The sequence below is a fragment of the Chiloscyllium plagiosum genome, chromosome 11 (genome assembly GCF_004010195.1).
Source record: "Chiloscyllium plagiosum isolate BGI_BamShark_2017 chromosome 11, ASM401019v2, whole genome shotgun sequence".
NCBI lineage: Eukaryota > Metazoa > Chordata > Chondrichthyes > Orectolobiformes > Hemiscylliidae > Chiloscyllium > Chiloscyllium plagiosum.
The window spans coordinates 68,824,207-68,839,640 of NC_057720.1; the positions used below are offsets into that span (position 1 = coordinate 68,824,207).

Consider the following 15,434-nt stretch of genomic DNA (forward strand, 5'->3'; position numbering starts at 1 on the left):
TTCTTGTACACCAGTCAATAAAGGCAAGCATGCAGGTACTGCAGGTAGTGAAGTAGGCTCATAGCATGCTGGCCTTCATAACAAGAGGTATAGAAGCAAAGAGGTTCTTCTGCAGCTGTACAGGGCCCTGGTGAGACCACACTTGGAGTACTGTGTGAGTTCTAGTCTCCAAATTTGAGGAAAGACATTCTAGCTATTGAGGGAGTGCAGCATAGGTTCACAAGGTCAATTCCTGGAATGGCGGGACTATCTTACGCTGAAAGACTGGAGCGACTGGGCTTGTATACCCTCGAGTTTAGAAGACTGAGAGGGGACATATAAGATTATTAAAGGATTGAACACTCTGGAGGCAGGAAACATGTTTCCGCTGATGGGTGGGTGCCGAACCAGAGGACACAGCTTAAAAATACGGGGTAGACCATTTAGGACAGAGGTGAGGAGAAACTTCTTCACCCAGAGAGTGGTGGCTATGTGGAATGCTCTGCCCCAGAGGACAGTGGAGGCCCAGTCTCTGGATTCATTTAAGAAAGAGTTGGATAGAGCTCTCAAAGTTAGTGGAATCAAGGGTTAAGGAGATAAGGCAGGAACAGGATACTGATTAAGGATGATCAGCCATGATCATATTGAATGGTGGTGCAGACTCAAAGGGCAGAATGGCCTACTCCTGCACCTATTGTCTATTGTCTATAACATCCAGTTAATGACATTTATTTCTTGTTTTAAGGCAAATTTGTCAGGTATTGCCATTTGGGCAATTTGGGAGCACGATTTGAATTGATAATTGGCCATTGACACGAAGCATAATTTTTAGGAGCAACATTTCACAGTTTATGATGGTCCCTGTTGCATACATAGGCACAGTTTGTTTTTTGTTATAGTGCTAAGCTGCTCCATAACATATGCCTTTTGGTAAAGATTCACGTCTGTGTGCAATGTAAGTATTAGTTCTGATAGTAAGGATGAGGCATTGGGAGGCAGATTTGCTAATTCTGATGAGAGCTAGCTAAAAATTAAAGAAAGAAAAATGATAAATCTCTGGATTCCTAACATCTTGATTTATGGTTCCATGTCTTTCGGGTATGTGGTGGAATATGGAGGGATTAGATCTGGTTAATGTGCCCAGGGTTTTTTTTCTATTGTTTTCTGATGTACTTTGTTCATGGTGGGTAAAATGTTTTCTGTTTGACATCATATAATCTTCTGGAGAATTTTGATCAATCTTAAAAGAAAAATCCTCTATCCAGTTTTACTAGTTTGTTCCTGGAAAGGAATGAAGAGCTTGGGATTTCTGTACAAAGGGTTCTAGCCAGTGTTTCTTCTAGACCGTGCGGGAACCTGAAGTACCTGTGCAGTGTGTTGACCACTTTGACATAAAGTGAGGTGGTGCAAATAATTTTTAAAGAGACTATACACATATTTTAAATAAAAGTGCCCACACTATTTTGTAAAAAGGAACATAGTCTTACACTAAACCCATTAGCCGCCAATTTATGCTTTTAAGTGGTAGATGTACAGGTTTGATTCTGGTACTCCTGATTTTCACAAAGGGTTTGCATAGACATAGATATGAGCAGTGATCATTATCAACTATCTTATATTTCTTAACTGAATTAATCCTTACTTTGTTAAATTACAATCTGAACTAACCATCAAAGATCAGTTCTATTTACTGGTAATAATTTCATTCATAGGGCAAATTTAGCAATAGTAAAGGAGCTGGGAGACCGAGCAGCTCAGGGGCGTGCTTATGGAAATCTAGGAAATACACATTATCTTTTGGGGAACTTCAGAAAAGCAGTGAAATCCCACAAAGAGGTATGAAATAGCAAACATCTATATTTAACCCAATCTTAATTTCAGAATATTTACATGGAGATGCAAATTTATTAAAATTACATAATTTTGTAATGTTCTCTATAGTTAGAAGGCAGGATACAGTAATCTGGATTTTCTTGGATTAATGTTTTGTGCCCTGTTGGAAAGTGAAGCCACAATGTATTAGTTCTTTATTTACTTACTATAGGCATGGATCTGAAGCCACTAGATCCTGCTGTAGCTATCTGTAAGGCATAAACTCTTATTGTGTGCTTGTAAATCATTTTTGGCTTTTTTTTGCCTGTTCATGTCTGTCACAGTTCACAATGCTTCTACAGATGTTGAGAGGTAATTTGCATATTGTGTTTATGTTTGCATGATCTGTGGATTTGATCTATATTGTTCTCCATGTTAAATTGTTACCAGGGCAAGAAACCTTGTTTTTAAACTGCAGGAAATGGAAGTTTCCTTCTATTGGTTTTGCCGACTAACTGACTGATTATATTGTAAGAGTTATGCGAATCAACTACACAAGTGCAACTCATGCCATTCCTTTTAAATATGAACTTCTGTCAAAGCCAATTTATGAAAATATCAAATTATGAACTTGAAGAAAGGGATGATGCTATCAAACCATAAATGAATATTTATAGTTAGTGTTTTGTGTTTAAATTGTGCCTTGCATAGATATATTTGGATTCTTTAATCATTTGAAATTTTAAATGCAATCTTATGTATGTAGACTGTGCATTTCAAGCAGCTAGATGCCTTTAATTTAGTTTTAAAGGGGCTATGTTTTTGCTCTATGTCAAACATTGCAGTAAATAAAACTGTAACCTGCAAGTTCAGCTTACTGTGCAGTGTACACTACAGTTCTTTAAATATTTAAGTTGACTACTTTGATATTCTGCTTGATTTTAACTCACTTCATGCTTTTTAGCGCTTAGAGATTGCAAAGGAGTTTGGAGACAAATCAGCTGAAAGGAGAGCGAGTAGTAATCTGGGAAATGCCTATGTGTTTCTTGGTGAATTTGCATTGGCTGCTGAATATTACAAGTGAGCTTTATTTGCATATGAAAATCTTTTTATCTTTTGTTTTGAAATCAAGTAAGTTAAAGACCGTGAGAAAAGTTTGTTTGAAAGCCACAATTTCAACAATTTTCAGGAGCTTTGGCCTTAAGTGACCATTCATGTGTAAACTCAGACTAATAAGACATGGTCCACATTATCATGGCTAATTTGAATGACTGTTTGTTGCTCTGGTTTGAAGTCCTTTCCTCGGCATAGTTCAATGATCAAACCTGTACCCTGATCAAATTCACGTGTCTTGACTATATGGTCTGGTACTTGACTAAAATTCACTTGTGCATAATCCACAGATGATGTGTAGTTGCAGGACTTTTTTTTTCCCCTCTCTCTTCAAAATAGCAATGCAAGGACCAATGCATGCTTAAATTGCATGGCATGGTCACTTAGCTATATACGGACCAGAGTTTAAATCCAGGCCTTTTCATTAAAAGATTAGTCTGTATGTCTTGGTCCCACACCACAAGGTGCAATCAATGTATAACCATGATAACAAATTATGTTTTAATGAGTGTGAGCTTGACGGAAGCTAACGGCCTGTCAATTCCTATTTCTTTTGAAATGGAACAAAATATTTCAATGTTGTGTAACATTTTAAAATGTTTGTTTTAAAATACTTGTGCTTTACTGATTCAGGAGAACGTTACATCTTGCTAGACAGCTAAAGGACAGGGCAGTTGAAGCACAAGCTTGTTACAGCCTTGGAAACACTTATACTCTTCTTCAAGACTACGGAAAAGCCATTGAATATCATTTGAAACATCTTATGATAGCACAAGAACTTGCAGATAGGTAAAGTTATTTTTAATTGCTTTAATCTCTAAGATCTAGTTTATGGCTGTTACCACAAATAATAATCCACAATATATTCATTCCAGTATGTGAAGAAATGTTCATTGTAGTACTACATTTAGTTTGCAAGCATCTCTTATAGTAAGAAATTAAGCTTTATTGACAGATGTTCATAATGAGAATAATGCTTATCTATCCAGCCTAACAGAAATAATAAAATAAAAACAGAAATTGCTAGCAAAACTCCACATGTCTGGCAGCAAGTATGGGAAGAAAGCAGAGTTAATGTTTCAATCTGGTGACACAGAATCCAGCACGTCTATTTTTGTTTCAGATCTTCAGAATCTGCAGTCTTTGTTTTATTCTATAAGAAATAGTGGTGAGACTAATGTTACTTATTGTTATTGCAGCTTCAGGTTAAGGAAATTGCTGGTTAAGTGTGAAAATCTAACTTTCAAGGGTCCTCTTGTGATGTCTGTTCCTACTCCCGGTCTAAGAGATCGGGGTTCAAACCTGACATGCTCCAGAGGTGTGTAATCACATCTCTGAACAGGTTGGTTTGGAAAATTGGATTTAAAACAATTGAAAATCTAGCTTTCATCATTCAAGCTGTGCAGATTTACTTTTGCCTATGAAAACTGTCTTTCATTCTTTTCATTATCTTAGAAAAACATTGAATACCTAAGAACCAACAGCTAGATAAGAGGATTATCCTTAACATTTTTTTCAGACAGATGAATGATGGGTGAATACTTTATTTCTATGCCTTAACCTTTTTCTTCCAACTGAATGCATGATGTTGCCCTCTTAATGTGGTAAAGTGCTAATTTTGCCAGTCAACCTCTGGGTACTGAAAGTTAGGTATTAAATGTGTAGTCGCTTTCTTTTTTTCATTCAGGCTTTAATTGTAGTAGAGTTGCTTTTCTATCCTTTTGTTTCTTTCCTTTTCTTCCTCCTTTCCTATCCTATTTTTCTTGTTTGCTTTCCCTCAGCATTGCATTTATTTGCTCTGTTAATCATGTTATAAGTAAACGTTCCTACAGCCTGGTTAAGGAGGTCGAACAGTACAAGTACCATTCAGTTTCCTAAGCAAGGGCATTGCACTATTTCTATCGTGCAGTTTCCAGAGCAAAATATCATAGAAATTAAATGGCCATGAGCAAGAATGGTGGTTATTGTTCATCAATATGCTGCAATAAATTCTGAGCAAATTTGTACTTGATTTTATCTGACTGAATCATAGAGGTGTTATGGCATTGGAGGCCATTTGGTCCATTATATCTGTATCGCCTCAAAAAGACATCATGCATTACTGCCTATATCCTGTCTTCTCTTCATACCCATGCATATTGTTTCTATTCAGATGTTCATTCAATGCCTTCTTGAATGCCTCAGTTGAACTTGCCTCCACTTCACATCCAGGCACTATGCTTCCAGACCTAAACCACTTATTATGTGGAAAAAAACTCTCCTAATAATTTGCTTCTTTTGCAAATCACTTTAAATATGTGCATTCTCATTCTTCATACTTTGTACCAGTGGGGACAGTTTCTCCCTACCTTCTATATCCAGCCCCCTCATGATTTTGAAAACTTCTGTCTGATAATCTCTTCGCCTTTCTCCCCTCCAGAAGAGCAATCCCAGCCTCTCCAATCTATCCTCATAATGTAGATTTCTCAGATGTAGAAATAGTTCTTGTAAGTCTGTGCTGAACTCTTCCCAATGCGTTTGCATCCTTCCTCTAATGTGGTATCCAGAACTGTAAACAGTATTCCAACTGAAGTCTAACAAATGTGTTTTACATTCTCAGCATCATCTCCTTGTTATATTCTATGCCCCTATAAATAAAGCCAAGAATACAGTATGCTTATTTAACTGCTCTCTCTACATGTGCTGCCTCCTTCAGTATACTCCAAGGTTCGTCTGCTGTTTGTTTTAGAATTAGAATTGGAATCCCTACAATGTGGAAACAGGCCCTTCGGTCCAATAAGTCCACACTGACCCTATGAAGAGTAATTCACCCAGACCCATTCCCCTACTCTATATTTACCTCTGACTAATAACCTACACTATGGGCAATTTAGCATGGCCAATTCACCTGACCTGCACGTCTTTGGATTGTGTGAGGAAACCCATGCAGGCACTGGGAGAAGAGTCGACCGAGGCTGGAATTGAACTTGGGTCCCTGGCACTGTGAGGCAGCAGTGCTCACCACTGAGCCACCATGCTGCCCTGTTTAGGATTATAGTCTTGTTTTGTACTTTTTGTCCATGTTCCCCCCCATCAAACTGCATTATCTCACATTTCTCTGCACTGAGCTTCATCTGGTATTTATTCGCTCACTCCTCCAACTTCTCTAATATCATTTTGAAGTTCTACACTGTCCTCCATGTTTTCAGAAATCTTAAGATCAAATTTTTAAAATTTATTCAAATCTTAATTAAAAGACTTTGCATGGCTATTATAAGATCTGCACCAAAAAAACACGTCTAGTTATTTTTTCCCCAACTAATATTATAAATATGTGGCCCAGTAATTGAAATCTAGAATTTATGCAAAGTACTAACTCTATCTCCTCACCCGTATACCCCATGTATAGTGCAGTATTAGTAACAAACAAAGTTTTTAAATGAAGTATTCCTCTGTTTCATCAGAGTACTTGTTTAGTCTTTTTCAAATACACATTTTATATGCATTCCACTTTTTGCAAGGTGACATTGTTTTATAAATATATACAGAAATCCATTTGTTAACATGTTCTGACTATAGCCCAGACAACTTCCAGAGGTATATATTTCTTGTTTAAGAAATAATAGCACTTGAAATTAAAGGAAAAAATCAAATAATATGAACTAACATCGTTAACTCTGTTCTTCTTTTGAATTTTAGGATTGGTGAAGGGAGAGCTTGTTGGAGTTTAGGAAATGCTTACACTGCACTAGGAAATCATGAACAAGCTGTACAGTTTGCTGAGAAGCACTTGGAAATTTCAAAAGAGGTAACATTTTTGTATAATTTGCTTAACGGTGCAGTTAAATTGTTATTAACATGTATGTGAATGGAAGAAAATGACTTGCATTCATGCAGTGTAATTCATGACTACCAGAATGTTTTATAGTTAATTAAATGCTTTTCAATATAGGAAACAGAGCAGTAAATATGTGCATAGACAATCCCAACAAACTGTATAACCAGATAATCTGCTGTTATGATAATTGAAAGATAAATATTGGCCAAGACACTAAAGCTTCCCTGCTCTCCTTTAAAGTAGTGCTATGGTATCTTTTAAATCCATCTAAACGGGCAATTGGACCACCTTGGTTAACGTCTAATCCGCAAGGTGGCTACTCTGACAGTGCAGCACTCAAGTATTGTACTCGATTTTTCTACTCAAATTCTGGATTGGGACTGAACCTGGAACCTTGTGACTTGAGTAAGAGCACTGTGTGATTGCAAGGTTGCAAAGCTGCTTTGAGGGTCCATGCACTGCAATTGGAGTGCAGATGAATTGACCTTCGATTCCAGACATTACTGCCATGCATGGATCTTGGAAGTCCACAAAGCGGCAAGAAAGCTTTTAGTAGGAATGTGCACTCTAAGCATTGTAATATTGCAGTTCAGCATATTTTGCTGAGGCTGCATTATCCAGAAGCTTTTATCTGGGTTACAAATTGAGCTGAGGGTTGAGGCATGAAATGATAACAGAATTTTGTGAGTGAATGATGAAAACTTGTTCCAAAATATACTATTCGGTGGCGGGGGGGAAAGAGAAGAAGTTTCAAACTTTGCTAGATCCACTAATTATTCAAGCTATTTTCCTCCCATTCAGTTCAAGTTTTGCATTGCCTGCAGATTAATAAATATACCAATTAGTAGTCAGTTCTGTAGTTTTTTTAATAGTTCTCATTCATAGTCTTGAACATGAAGGTGAAGAACTGCTGAAGAAGCTATAAATGATAAGCCGAAACAGACTGTCGGATTGTATCAAACAGCAAGTACCATTTGGTTCTATGTAGCAAGGAAGGTATTGATTGTACCATCAGCCCATGCTCGTAAAACTAAAATGCAGTGTTGGACATTAGATGTGTTTTTCCCATTGGACACCATTTGCTAAATAGACCCAGGTGTGCAAAGAAACACACAGACAACAATTTAGGATTGTCAGTTGGCTTGTATTGTATTTAAGTGTATTGAATGCATGAATTTTGCATTCAGTTTGAGAAGAAGGAATTTGGGTCTGCAGCAACTGAGCTGAGCATAGATAAGGGCAATTACAATGGAATGAGGGCAGAGCTGCCTGAAGGAGTTTTGCAGCAAAGATGATTGAGGAAAAACGGCAGACATGTAAGAAAATTATTTCATGGCTCAAAGCAAAGATATACCCCAGTGAAGAAGGTTTCTAGGAAGATTGTCATTGGAGTTTAGAAGATTAAGGGGAGATCTAATAGAAACTTACAAGATAATACATGGCTTGGAGAGGGTGGACGCTAGGAAATTGTTTCCATTAGGTGAGGAGACTAGGACCCATGGACACAGCCTTAGAATTAGAGGGGGTAAATTCAGAGCAGAAATGCGGAGACATTTCTTCAGCCAGAGAGTGGTGGGCCTGTGGAATTCATTGCCACAGAGTGCAGTGGAGGCTGGGACACTAAATGTCTTCAAGGCAGAAATTGATAAATTCTTGATGTCACAAGAAATTAAGGGCTATGGAGAGAATGCGGGCAAGTGGAGTTGAAATGCCCATCAGCCATTGAATGGCGGAGTGAACTCGATGGGCCGAATGGCCTTACTTCCGCTCCTATGTCTTATGGTCTATAAGCCTATCATAGTTAACCATGGAAGTTAAGGATAGTATCAAATTTGAAAGGAAGAAAAAACAATTTGGCAAAAATTAATAGTAAACCAGATCTGAGAAAGTTTTAAGCAACAAAGAACAACCAAATAAATAATTGGTGGAAGATAAACTTTGAACATAAACTTGCAAGATGGACAGCAATAGCTTCTTTTAAATATGTGAAAAGCAAGAGAGAAGCCAAAGTGAACATAGGCCCCTTAGAGAATATCCTGGGGATACAGTTAGGAACCTGGAAATGGCAGAGGAGTTGAATAAATATTCTGCATTAGTCTTCACAGTAGAAGACACAAATAACATTCTAAAATTACTAAAATTTCAATATGCAAAATAAGGAGGAAATAAACACAATAACTATATTACTAGAAGGAAAAAAAGTAGTCATTAGCAGGATAGGTAAAGGGGAAGCAATGGATGTTACATATTTGGATTTTCAGAGTGTTTGATAAGGTATCACATAATAGGTGACTTGAAATCCCACAATGTTAGAATTTGTACTTTAGCAAGGATAGAGGTTTGGCTAACTAAAAAAAAAAATAGATTTAGCATGGGGGCATTGGTATTGTTGGGATTCGAGAGTGTCTGGCAAGGCTTCACTGTTGTTCATTCTTGAAACTGGCGATTAAATGTCATCTTTTAACCAAGGCAGTTTTTATGGCAGTGAACTGTGTTACTCTGCTGCCAACTATTATTATAATATATTTAGCTTTTGACATTAGGGATAAAAGTCTATTCAACAGAACGAATACTAGGATTTAGTTTGAGAAAATTGTGTAAAGAACCTGAAATGTAACAACATTTGAAGTAAAAATTCATTTCAGATTAAAGCTGTAAATCATTTTAAGAACTCTCAGCTCTAAAGGTGAATCTTTGTGTCTTCAATGTAAACATGACGTTTTTTTTTTAAGAAGCAAGCTTCAATCTGACTCATTGTTGTCCTTCAGCTGAACACAGTAGTCTTTTCTAGTCTTGTACATGATTGTGTGTTCCTATTCCTCCTGCATAAGGGATGGGGATAGTAGGAAGAATCCTAATCCTCCTTGAACTTGTTCAATACCTTCATCAGTCTTTCTGCTCCTTGCCCATCTACAATGCCAGTTAAACAGGTATTCCAATCTTTTTGGTTTGTAGCCTCAACTACCAATCTTGGATATGGGAAATTAATACAGGTATCGCCTGCTTTTCGAACATTTGCTTTACACAAGTTCGCTTTTATGAAAGACCTACCTTAGTACCTGTTTTTGCGAATCCGAAGAAGATTTTCACTTTTATGAAAAACAGCAATACTTTTTCCCATATAAATGATGCACTTTCACATTATGCCATTTTTGGCTTACAAAAGGTTTCCTGGGAAGGCTGTACTTTCAGGTAGTGGGGGCTATCTGTAATAGGCTCTGTGCTCACTGGTCAATGTTTCCTTTACCAGACATCTTCTGATTGAAGAGTCGTTTTATAATCTAAAAGTTTGAGTTCTGTAAGACGGGATAAAATATTGTTGTCTTAGTGCATTATTGTTATTCAAAACACCATTAGTTATGTACTACATGTTTAGACTTCAAAGATTTCCTGTGTCTAGTAATATGAGGCAGCTTTTGAAATACTTAAGTCACTGCTTAACATTGTGGAACTACATGCTGGGTCACAGTTTATAATAGTAATGTGCAATTCTTTTTCAACATATCAATATTTTATAGGTTGGGGATAGAAGTGGTGAACTTGCAGCTCGGATGAATCTTTCAGATCTTCAGATGGTTTTGGGCATAAGTTATAGTGCAAATAACTCCATTTTGGCCATAGGCCACGAACTGGAATCCAACTCACAAGGTAAGTACAATGAAAGATAATTTTTGAGGTCCTAACTCTAAACTGTGCGCTGACAACAGCTCTCTGCTGCAGTCCTTGAAGTGGCTCTGTTACTGCAAATTGCACAAAATTATGTTTTAATGTTGGTATTTTACTTAACCATAAAGTGATTTGCTAATAGTTCACTTTTTTTTCGGACTAAATATAGTTACTAGTACTGGTATGAAGGGTATCTTGAGGTTTAAAATATGAGTCTTTAATTTAATCAGCACTGGCTTATCTATTTTAATAATCACCATCACAATTACTAAAGTGCTTCGTATTGGTGAAACAATAAACAAAGACCAGATCTAGACTCCTGCAGGATAATGAAGTGTGTATTTTTGGAAGAGCCTAGTACTGCTCAAAATATTAACATGGTGATTTGGAAATTATTTTCAACATTTTACTCATATCAACTTTTGCATAAATTATTTGTGTTTAGCTACATAGAAGGCATGGTAGCTCAGTGGTTAGCACTGCTACCTCACAGCGCCAGGGACCGGGTTCGATTCCAGTCTTAGGTGACTATTTGTGTGGAGTTTGCACATTCTTCCTGTGTCTGCATGGGTTTCCTCTGGGTGCTCCGGTTTCCTCCCACAATCACAAAGATGTGCAGGTTGGGTAAATTGGCCACGCTAAATTGCTCGTAGTATTCAGGGATGTGTAGGCTATATGCATTAGTAAGGGGTAAGTACTGGGTAAGGAAATGGATCTGGGTGTGTTACTCTTTGCAGGGTCGGTGTAGACTTGTTGTGCCGAATGGCTTGTTTTCACACTGCAGAGATTCTAATTCTAAAAATAAAAAAAGTTAATAGAAGGCACGGTGCGTCATAGCACCAGTGTCTGAGTGGGTTTTCTCTGGGTGCTCTGGTTTCCTCCCACAACCCAAAAATGTTCAGATTAGATGGATTCACCATGCTAAATTCGACACCATGGGTACGGCTGTGCAGGATAGGTGAATTAGCCATGGGAAATGCTGGGTTACAGGGATGAGGCAGGGGTGGTTCTGGGTGGGATGTTTTTTGGAGAGTCTGTGTTGACTTGATGCATTGAATGGCCTGCTTCTACACTGTAGAGATTCTATACATAATATTAAAATGAATTTTTAAGTGAAGTTTGTGCAACTTTTTAAAAAAACATAAATTGAAAGAGCTTTGCCTAGCTCATAGGTGACTCAACACACATTGGAAGAGATCATAAAATCAGTCTTTATACTTTCATTAAATAATACAAACTCATCTTCAGTCGCAGTTTCCAGTTGGAAAGCAACACATATTAAAAATAAAAGTAATAGCATTTTGAGACATGATTTTCCCCAGCGAACAGAAAATTCGATGGAAGATTCTTTGCTGGAGTGAGAAAGTAGATAGAAGAGCTTATATTGCATATTTATTACAGTTGGTAGTTAAAAACCAAGGTCAAAAGGCAACAGCAAAAACCCTCTTATTGATCTATTATTCTAGGTGCTCGACCAAGCTTAGGACGTCGACAGAGTATGGAGAAAATGGAACTAATGAAGCTAACACCAGATAAGGTACTGGTATATAGTTTTTGTAAAAAAAAATTGAACAACTTAACATCTTGTGACACAAAGGAGGATATTTGGATATAAATTTGGACCAAGATGCATGATTTTTAAAGAGCATCTTAAAACAAGTCTGGGATGCTTCGAAGTTTAATGAGGGAAATTAACAGACTGTGGCCCAGAAAGCTAGGTGCAGCTAATCAGTAGGAGATTCAAAGTAATCGGGATGCACAAGTGGCCAGAATTGGGGAATACTTAGATCTCAGAAGATGTAGGAATGGAGGAGATTACACATATAGGGAGAAATAATGCTGTGGAGAGATTTGAGCACAAGTGTGAAGATGTTCATACTTTGAGGTGTTATTGGACTACGAGTCAATGTAGACCCCAACAGGCTAAATGGGATTCGGTCTAAATTAGATTTTAGGGCAGCTCAAGTGGAATCCGTGCAATGAAACAGCATTACTGGACAGAATCTGTCGAGCCAACAAGAAGACTTGATTGGCCGAGATGGTTCTGGACCTGACCTCTACCACCTTCCCACCTAGACCTGAATTATGTTTTGGATGGGAGAATCCAAGCACCACTTTGCTGATCCTAAGAATGTTTCACCTGTCTTCAGTGATGTGCAAGTGCCATTTTGATCAGTGCTTACTGATTAACACGGGGAAAGTGAGGACTGCAGATGCTGGAGATCGGAGCTTAAAAATATGTTGCTGGAAAAGCGCAGCAGGTCAGGCAGCAACAAAGGAGCAGGAGAATTGACGTTTCGGAAGGACTTATGCCCGAAATGTCGATTCTCCTGCTCCTTGGATGCTGCCTAACCTGCTGCGCTTTTCCAGCAACACATTTTTAAGCTAGTTATTGATTAACACGCTGTGTTTGCAGCCACCTGATTTCTCAACCCTACAAAGGGCACACATCCAGTAAGTAATGAGGTTCAGGCTGGCTGCTTATCATTCTTAGTAGAGGAAGTTGCTAGCACTAATTTCACATTTTTATGCATGACTGAATTTATAGACCTGTAACTTTTGTTTTTCTTATTAAGTTTTCTTATCCAGTGGGTTTGGCAAAATGAGGTAATTCTTTTCTGACTGGAAAAATTCTAAACCTGGTAAATCAAAATGTGACTGACTTTGCTGGTTGAAAAATGTCAGCATGGATCTATTTTGTAACATTTCAGGACAATTGTCACTTGGAGTTAGAACCCCATTACCTAATGGTTGATTTCTTGTACCTTTCACAGAAATGAATTGTTGGGCAGCTGAAGTACTTGTATGAAACCATTAATGGATCTTTTTCACTTCTGATGATATAGTTGACACCTTGATTATAATTTAAAGTAACACATGAGTAAAGTTTGTGTTGTGCATGTTATATTCATGTGTAGTGGCATTTTGACATAGCTTCAGAAGGCACAGATGTAGTTGTTAAATAATACTGTGAATCCTTGTCAATGTCCTGATCTGCTGCACCTAATGAGATCAATGCAGGCTGCTTAGCTCCTTGACTGACTGCTAAGGTAGATAGCAGCATCAGCCACACTTTAGTCAAGGCTACAGTCAGGTAAATAACTGGCACCGGTTTGAATGCTGTCTGTCTCAGTTGTAACTGGTGCAGGCAGTTTGTGAATTGTGATTTTGTACCTAAGATAGGCCATGATGAATTTTTAGTTACATGTTCTATAAAGCTTGAAGAATGCTAATTTATCAAGCTTCTGTTTGGCTTAATATGAATGCTGTACAAGGTGAGGACCCTTTAGATTTCAAAGTGGGACAAAATTAAAATAATAAGCGATCGGATGCTCAGGGTTATGATTCCAGACTGGATTCAAGTGTTTTTGCGAAATAATTACTATATTAATTATCATAACGGAGACTTTATCCTGGCCAGGGAAACAGTACACTAAATGACAGAAGAACTATTTTGTCTCGAAGTGCCAGTGGGAAATGGGGAGGTGAAAGGGCATATGTTTTATCACCTGTGCTTGTATAGGGAACTGCCATGAGAAGGGCAAGTAGGTAGTGGGCGGCACGGTGGCACAGTGGTTAGCACTGCTGCCTCACAGCGCCAGAGACCCGGGTTCAATTCCCGCCTCAGGCGACTGACTGTGTGGAGTTTGCACATTCTCCCCGTGTCTGCGTGGGTTTCCTCGGGTGCTCCGTTTCCTCCCACAATCGCAAAGATGTGCAGGTCAGGTGAATTGGCCATGCTAAATTGCCCGTAGTGTTAGGTAAGGGGTAAATGCAGGGGTATGGGTGGGTTGCGCTTCGGCGGGGCGGTGTGGACTTGTTGGGCCGAAGGGCCTGTTTCCACACTGTAAGTAATCTAATCTATCTAAATCTATCTAATCTATCTAATCTAGGTATTAAGAATGATTAAATGAAAGGTGCTTAGTGGAGTATGACCTGCTAAAGATGTGGTATGGTTTTGAGTAAGTGCTGGAGGGATGAAGGCAGAAGTTTGAAAATGGAAAGAACATGGTCAAGGGCTACATTGACCATGGTGAAGAGAAATTCTTAGTTGAGGAAAAAGGAAAATATATTGGAAGCATTGAGTGGAATTTGCCATGGTCTGAAAAAAATGTGATGGACAATATATAACTATAGCTTCCCTTAACATTCAAGGTATATCCAGTTGCTGAGATAATTGCCTAAGCCTGAAAGTTAAAGTTGTAAATGTCTAGAGTGCAGAATAATGCCCTTTGGCCCATCGAGTCTGCATCAATCAAAAATAACACAACTATATTCTAATGCCATTTTCCAGCTCTTGGCCCATCGCCTCATATGCCTTAGCATCACAGTATACATCTAAATACTTCATAAAAGTTAAGGGTTTCTGCCTCTACCACACCTATAGGCTGAGAGTTCTGGATTCTGACATAAGTCGGGGTGAAGAAGGTTTCTCTTCGCATTCCTCCTAAACCTCTTGGTCATTGATCCCTCCGCCAAGCAGAGAAGATTTCTTTCCCTGTTTACCCTGTCTATGCCTCAATGTCAGTCAATACAGTATCAAACTTGAAAGATCTATCTGAAACTGGAAGTTGAACTACAAAATGCAGATTACCACCTCCTAGTGAAAACTGTTTTGCCATCTTCTAATTCTTCAGGAGAGACTAAGTGGATGGTGGGTAAGATGGACTGCTCAACTTTTCTCTTCCCACATTTCAGTGCCCATCAACCATCCAGTTGCCATGTTTGAGGAATTTAACATGCAGGTTTTGTAATTGAAAAAATTTAATTTAATTCTTTTGTCCAGGTTGAAAACTGGAACAGTGAAATTCTTGTGAAACAGAAACCTGCACTTTGGAAGCCATCAACAAAGTTGCTATTTCTAAATCGATTCAGGGTCAAAAAGCATAAAAGTAACAGTTCATCTGCTAAAGTTCCTCAAAAGGTAAGTTTTGTTACAATACTTTATTTTCATTGCATCTTGTAATTTGCAAAATTATACAACACAACTTTTTAAAACAACCGTAAGTTGTCAGTTATGATGTGTAATGATCCTTGTTGATGATAG

At 38.1% G+C, this 15,434-nt stretch overlaps 1 protein-coding gene across 3 annotated transcripts in view; it reads left to right on the top strand.

The window, feature by feature from the left end:
- Positions 1–15,434, top strand: part of LOC122554538 (G-protein-signaling modulator 2-like) — a 69,076-nt gene that overhangs the window by 41,906 nt on the left and 11,736 nt on the right. For all 3 annotated transcript variants that reach the window (XM_043699722.1, XM_043699723.1, XM_043699725.1), the window contains 7 exons: positions 1,692–1,815; positions 2,756–2,871; positions 3,538–3,693; positions 6,583–6,691; positions 10,240–10,369; positions 11,854–11,924; positions 15,174–15,311. In XM_043699722.1, coding sequence (XP_043555657.1) covers positions 1,692–1,815; positions 2,756–2,871; positions 3,538–3,693; positions 6,583–6,691; positions 10,240–10,369; positions 11,854–11,924; positions 15,174–15,311 — 844 coding nt within the window. The remainder of the gene's footprint in view (positions 1–1,691; positions 1,816–2,755; positions 2,872–3,537; positions 3,694–6,582; positions 6,692–10,239; positions 10,370–11,853; positions 11,925–15,173; positions 15,312–15,434) is intronic.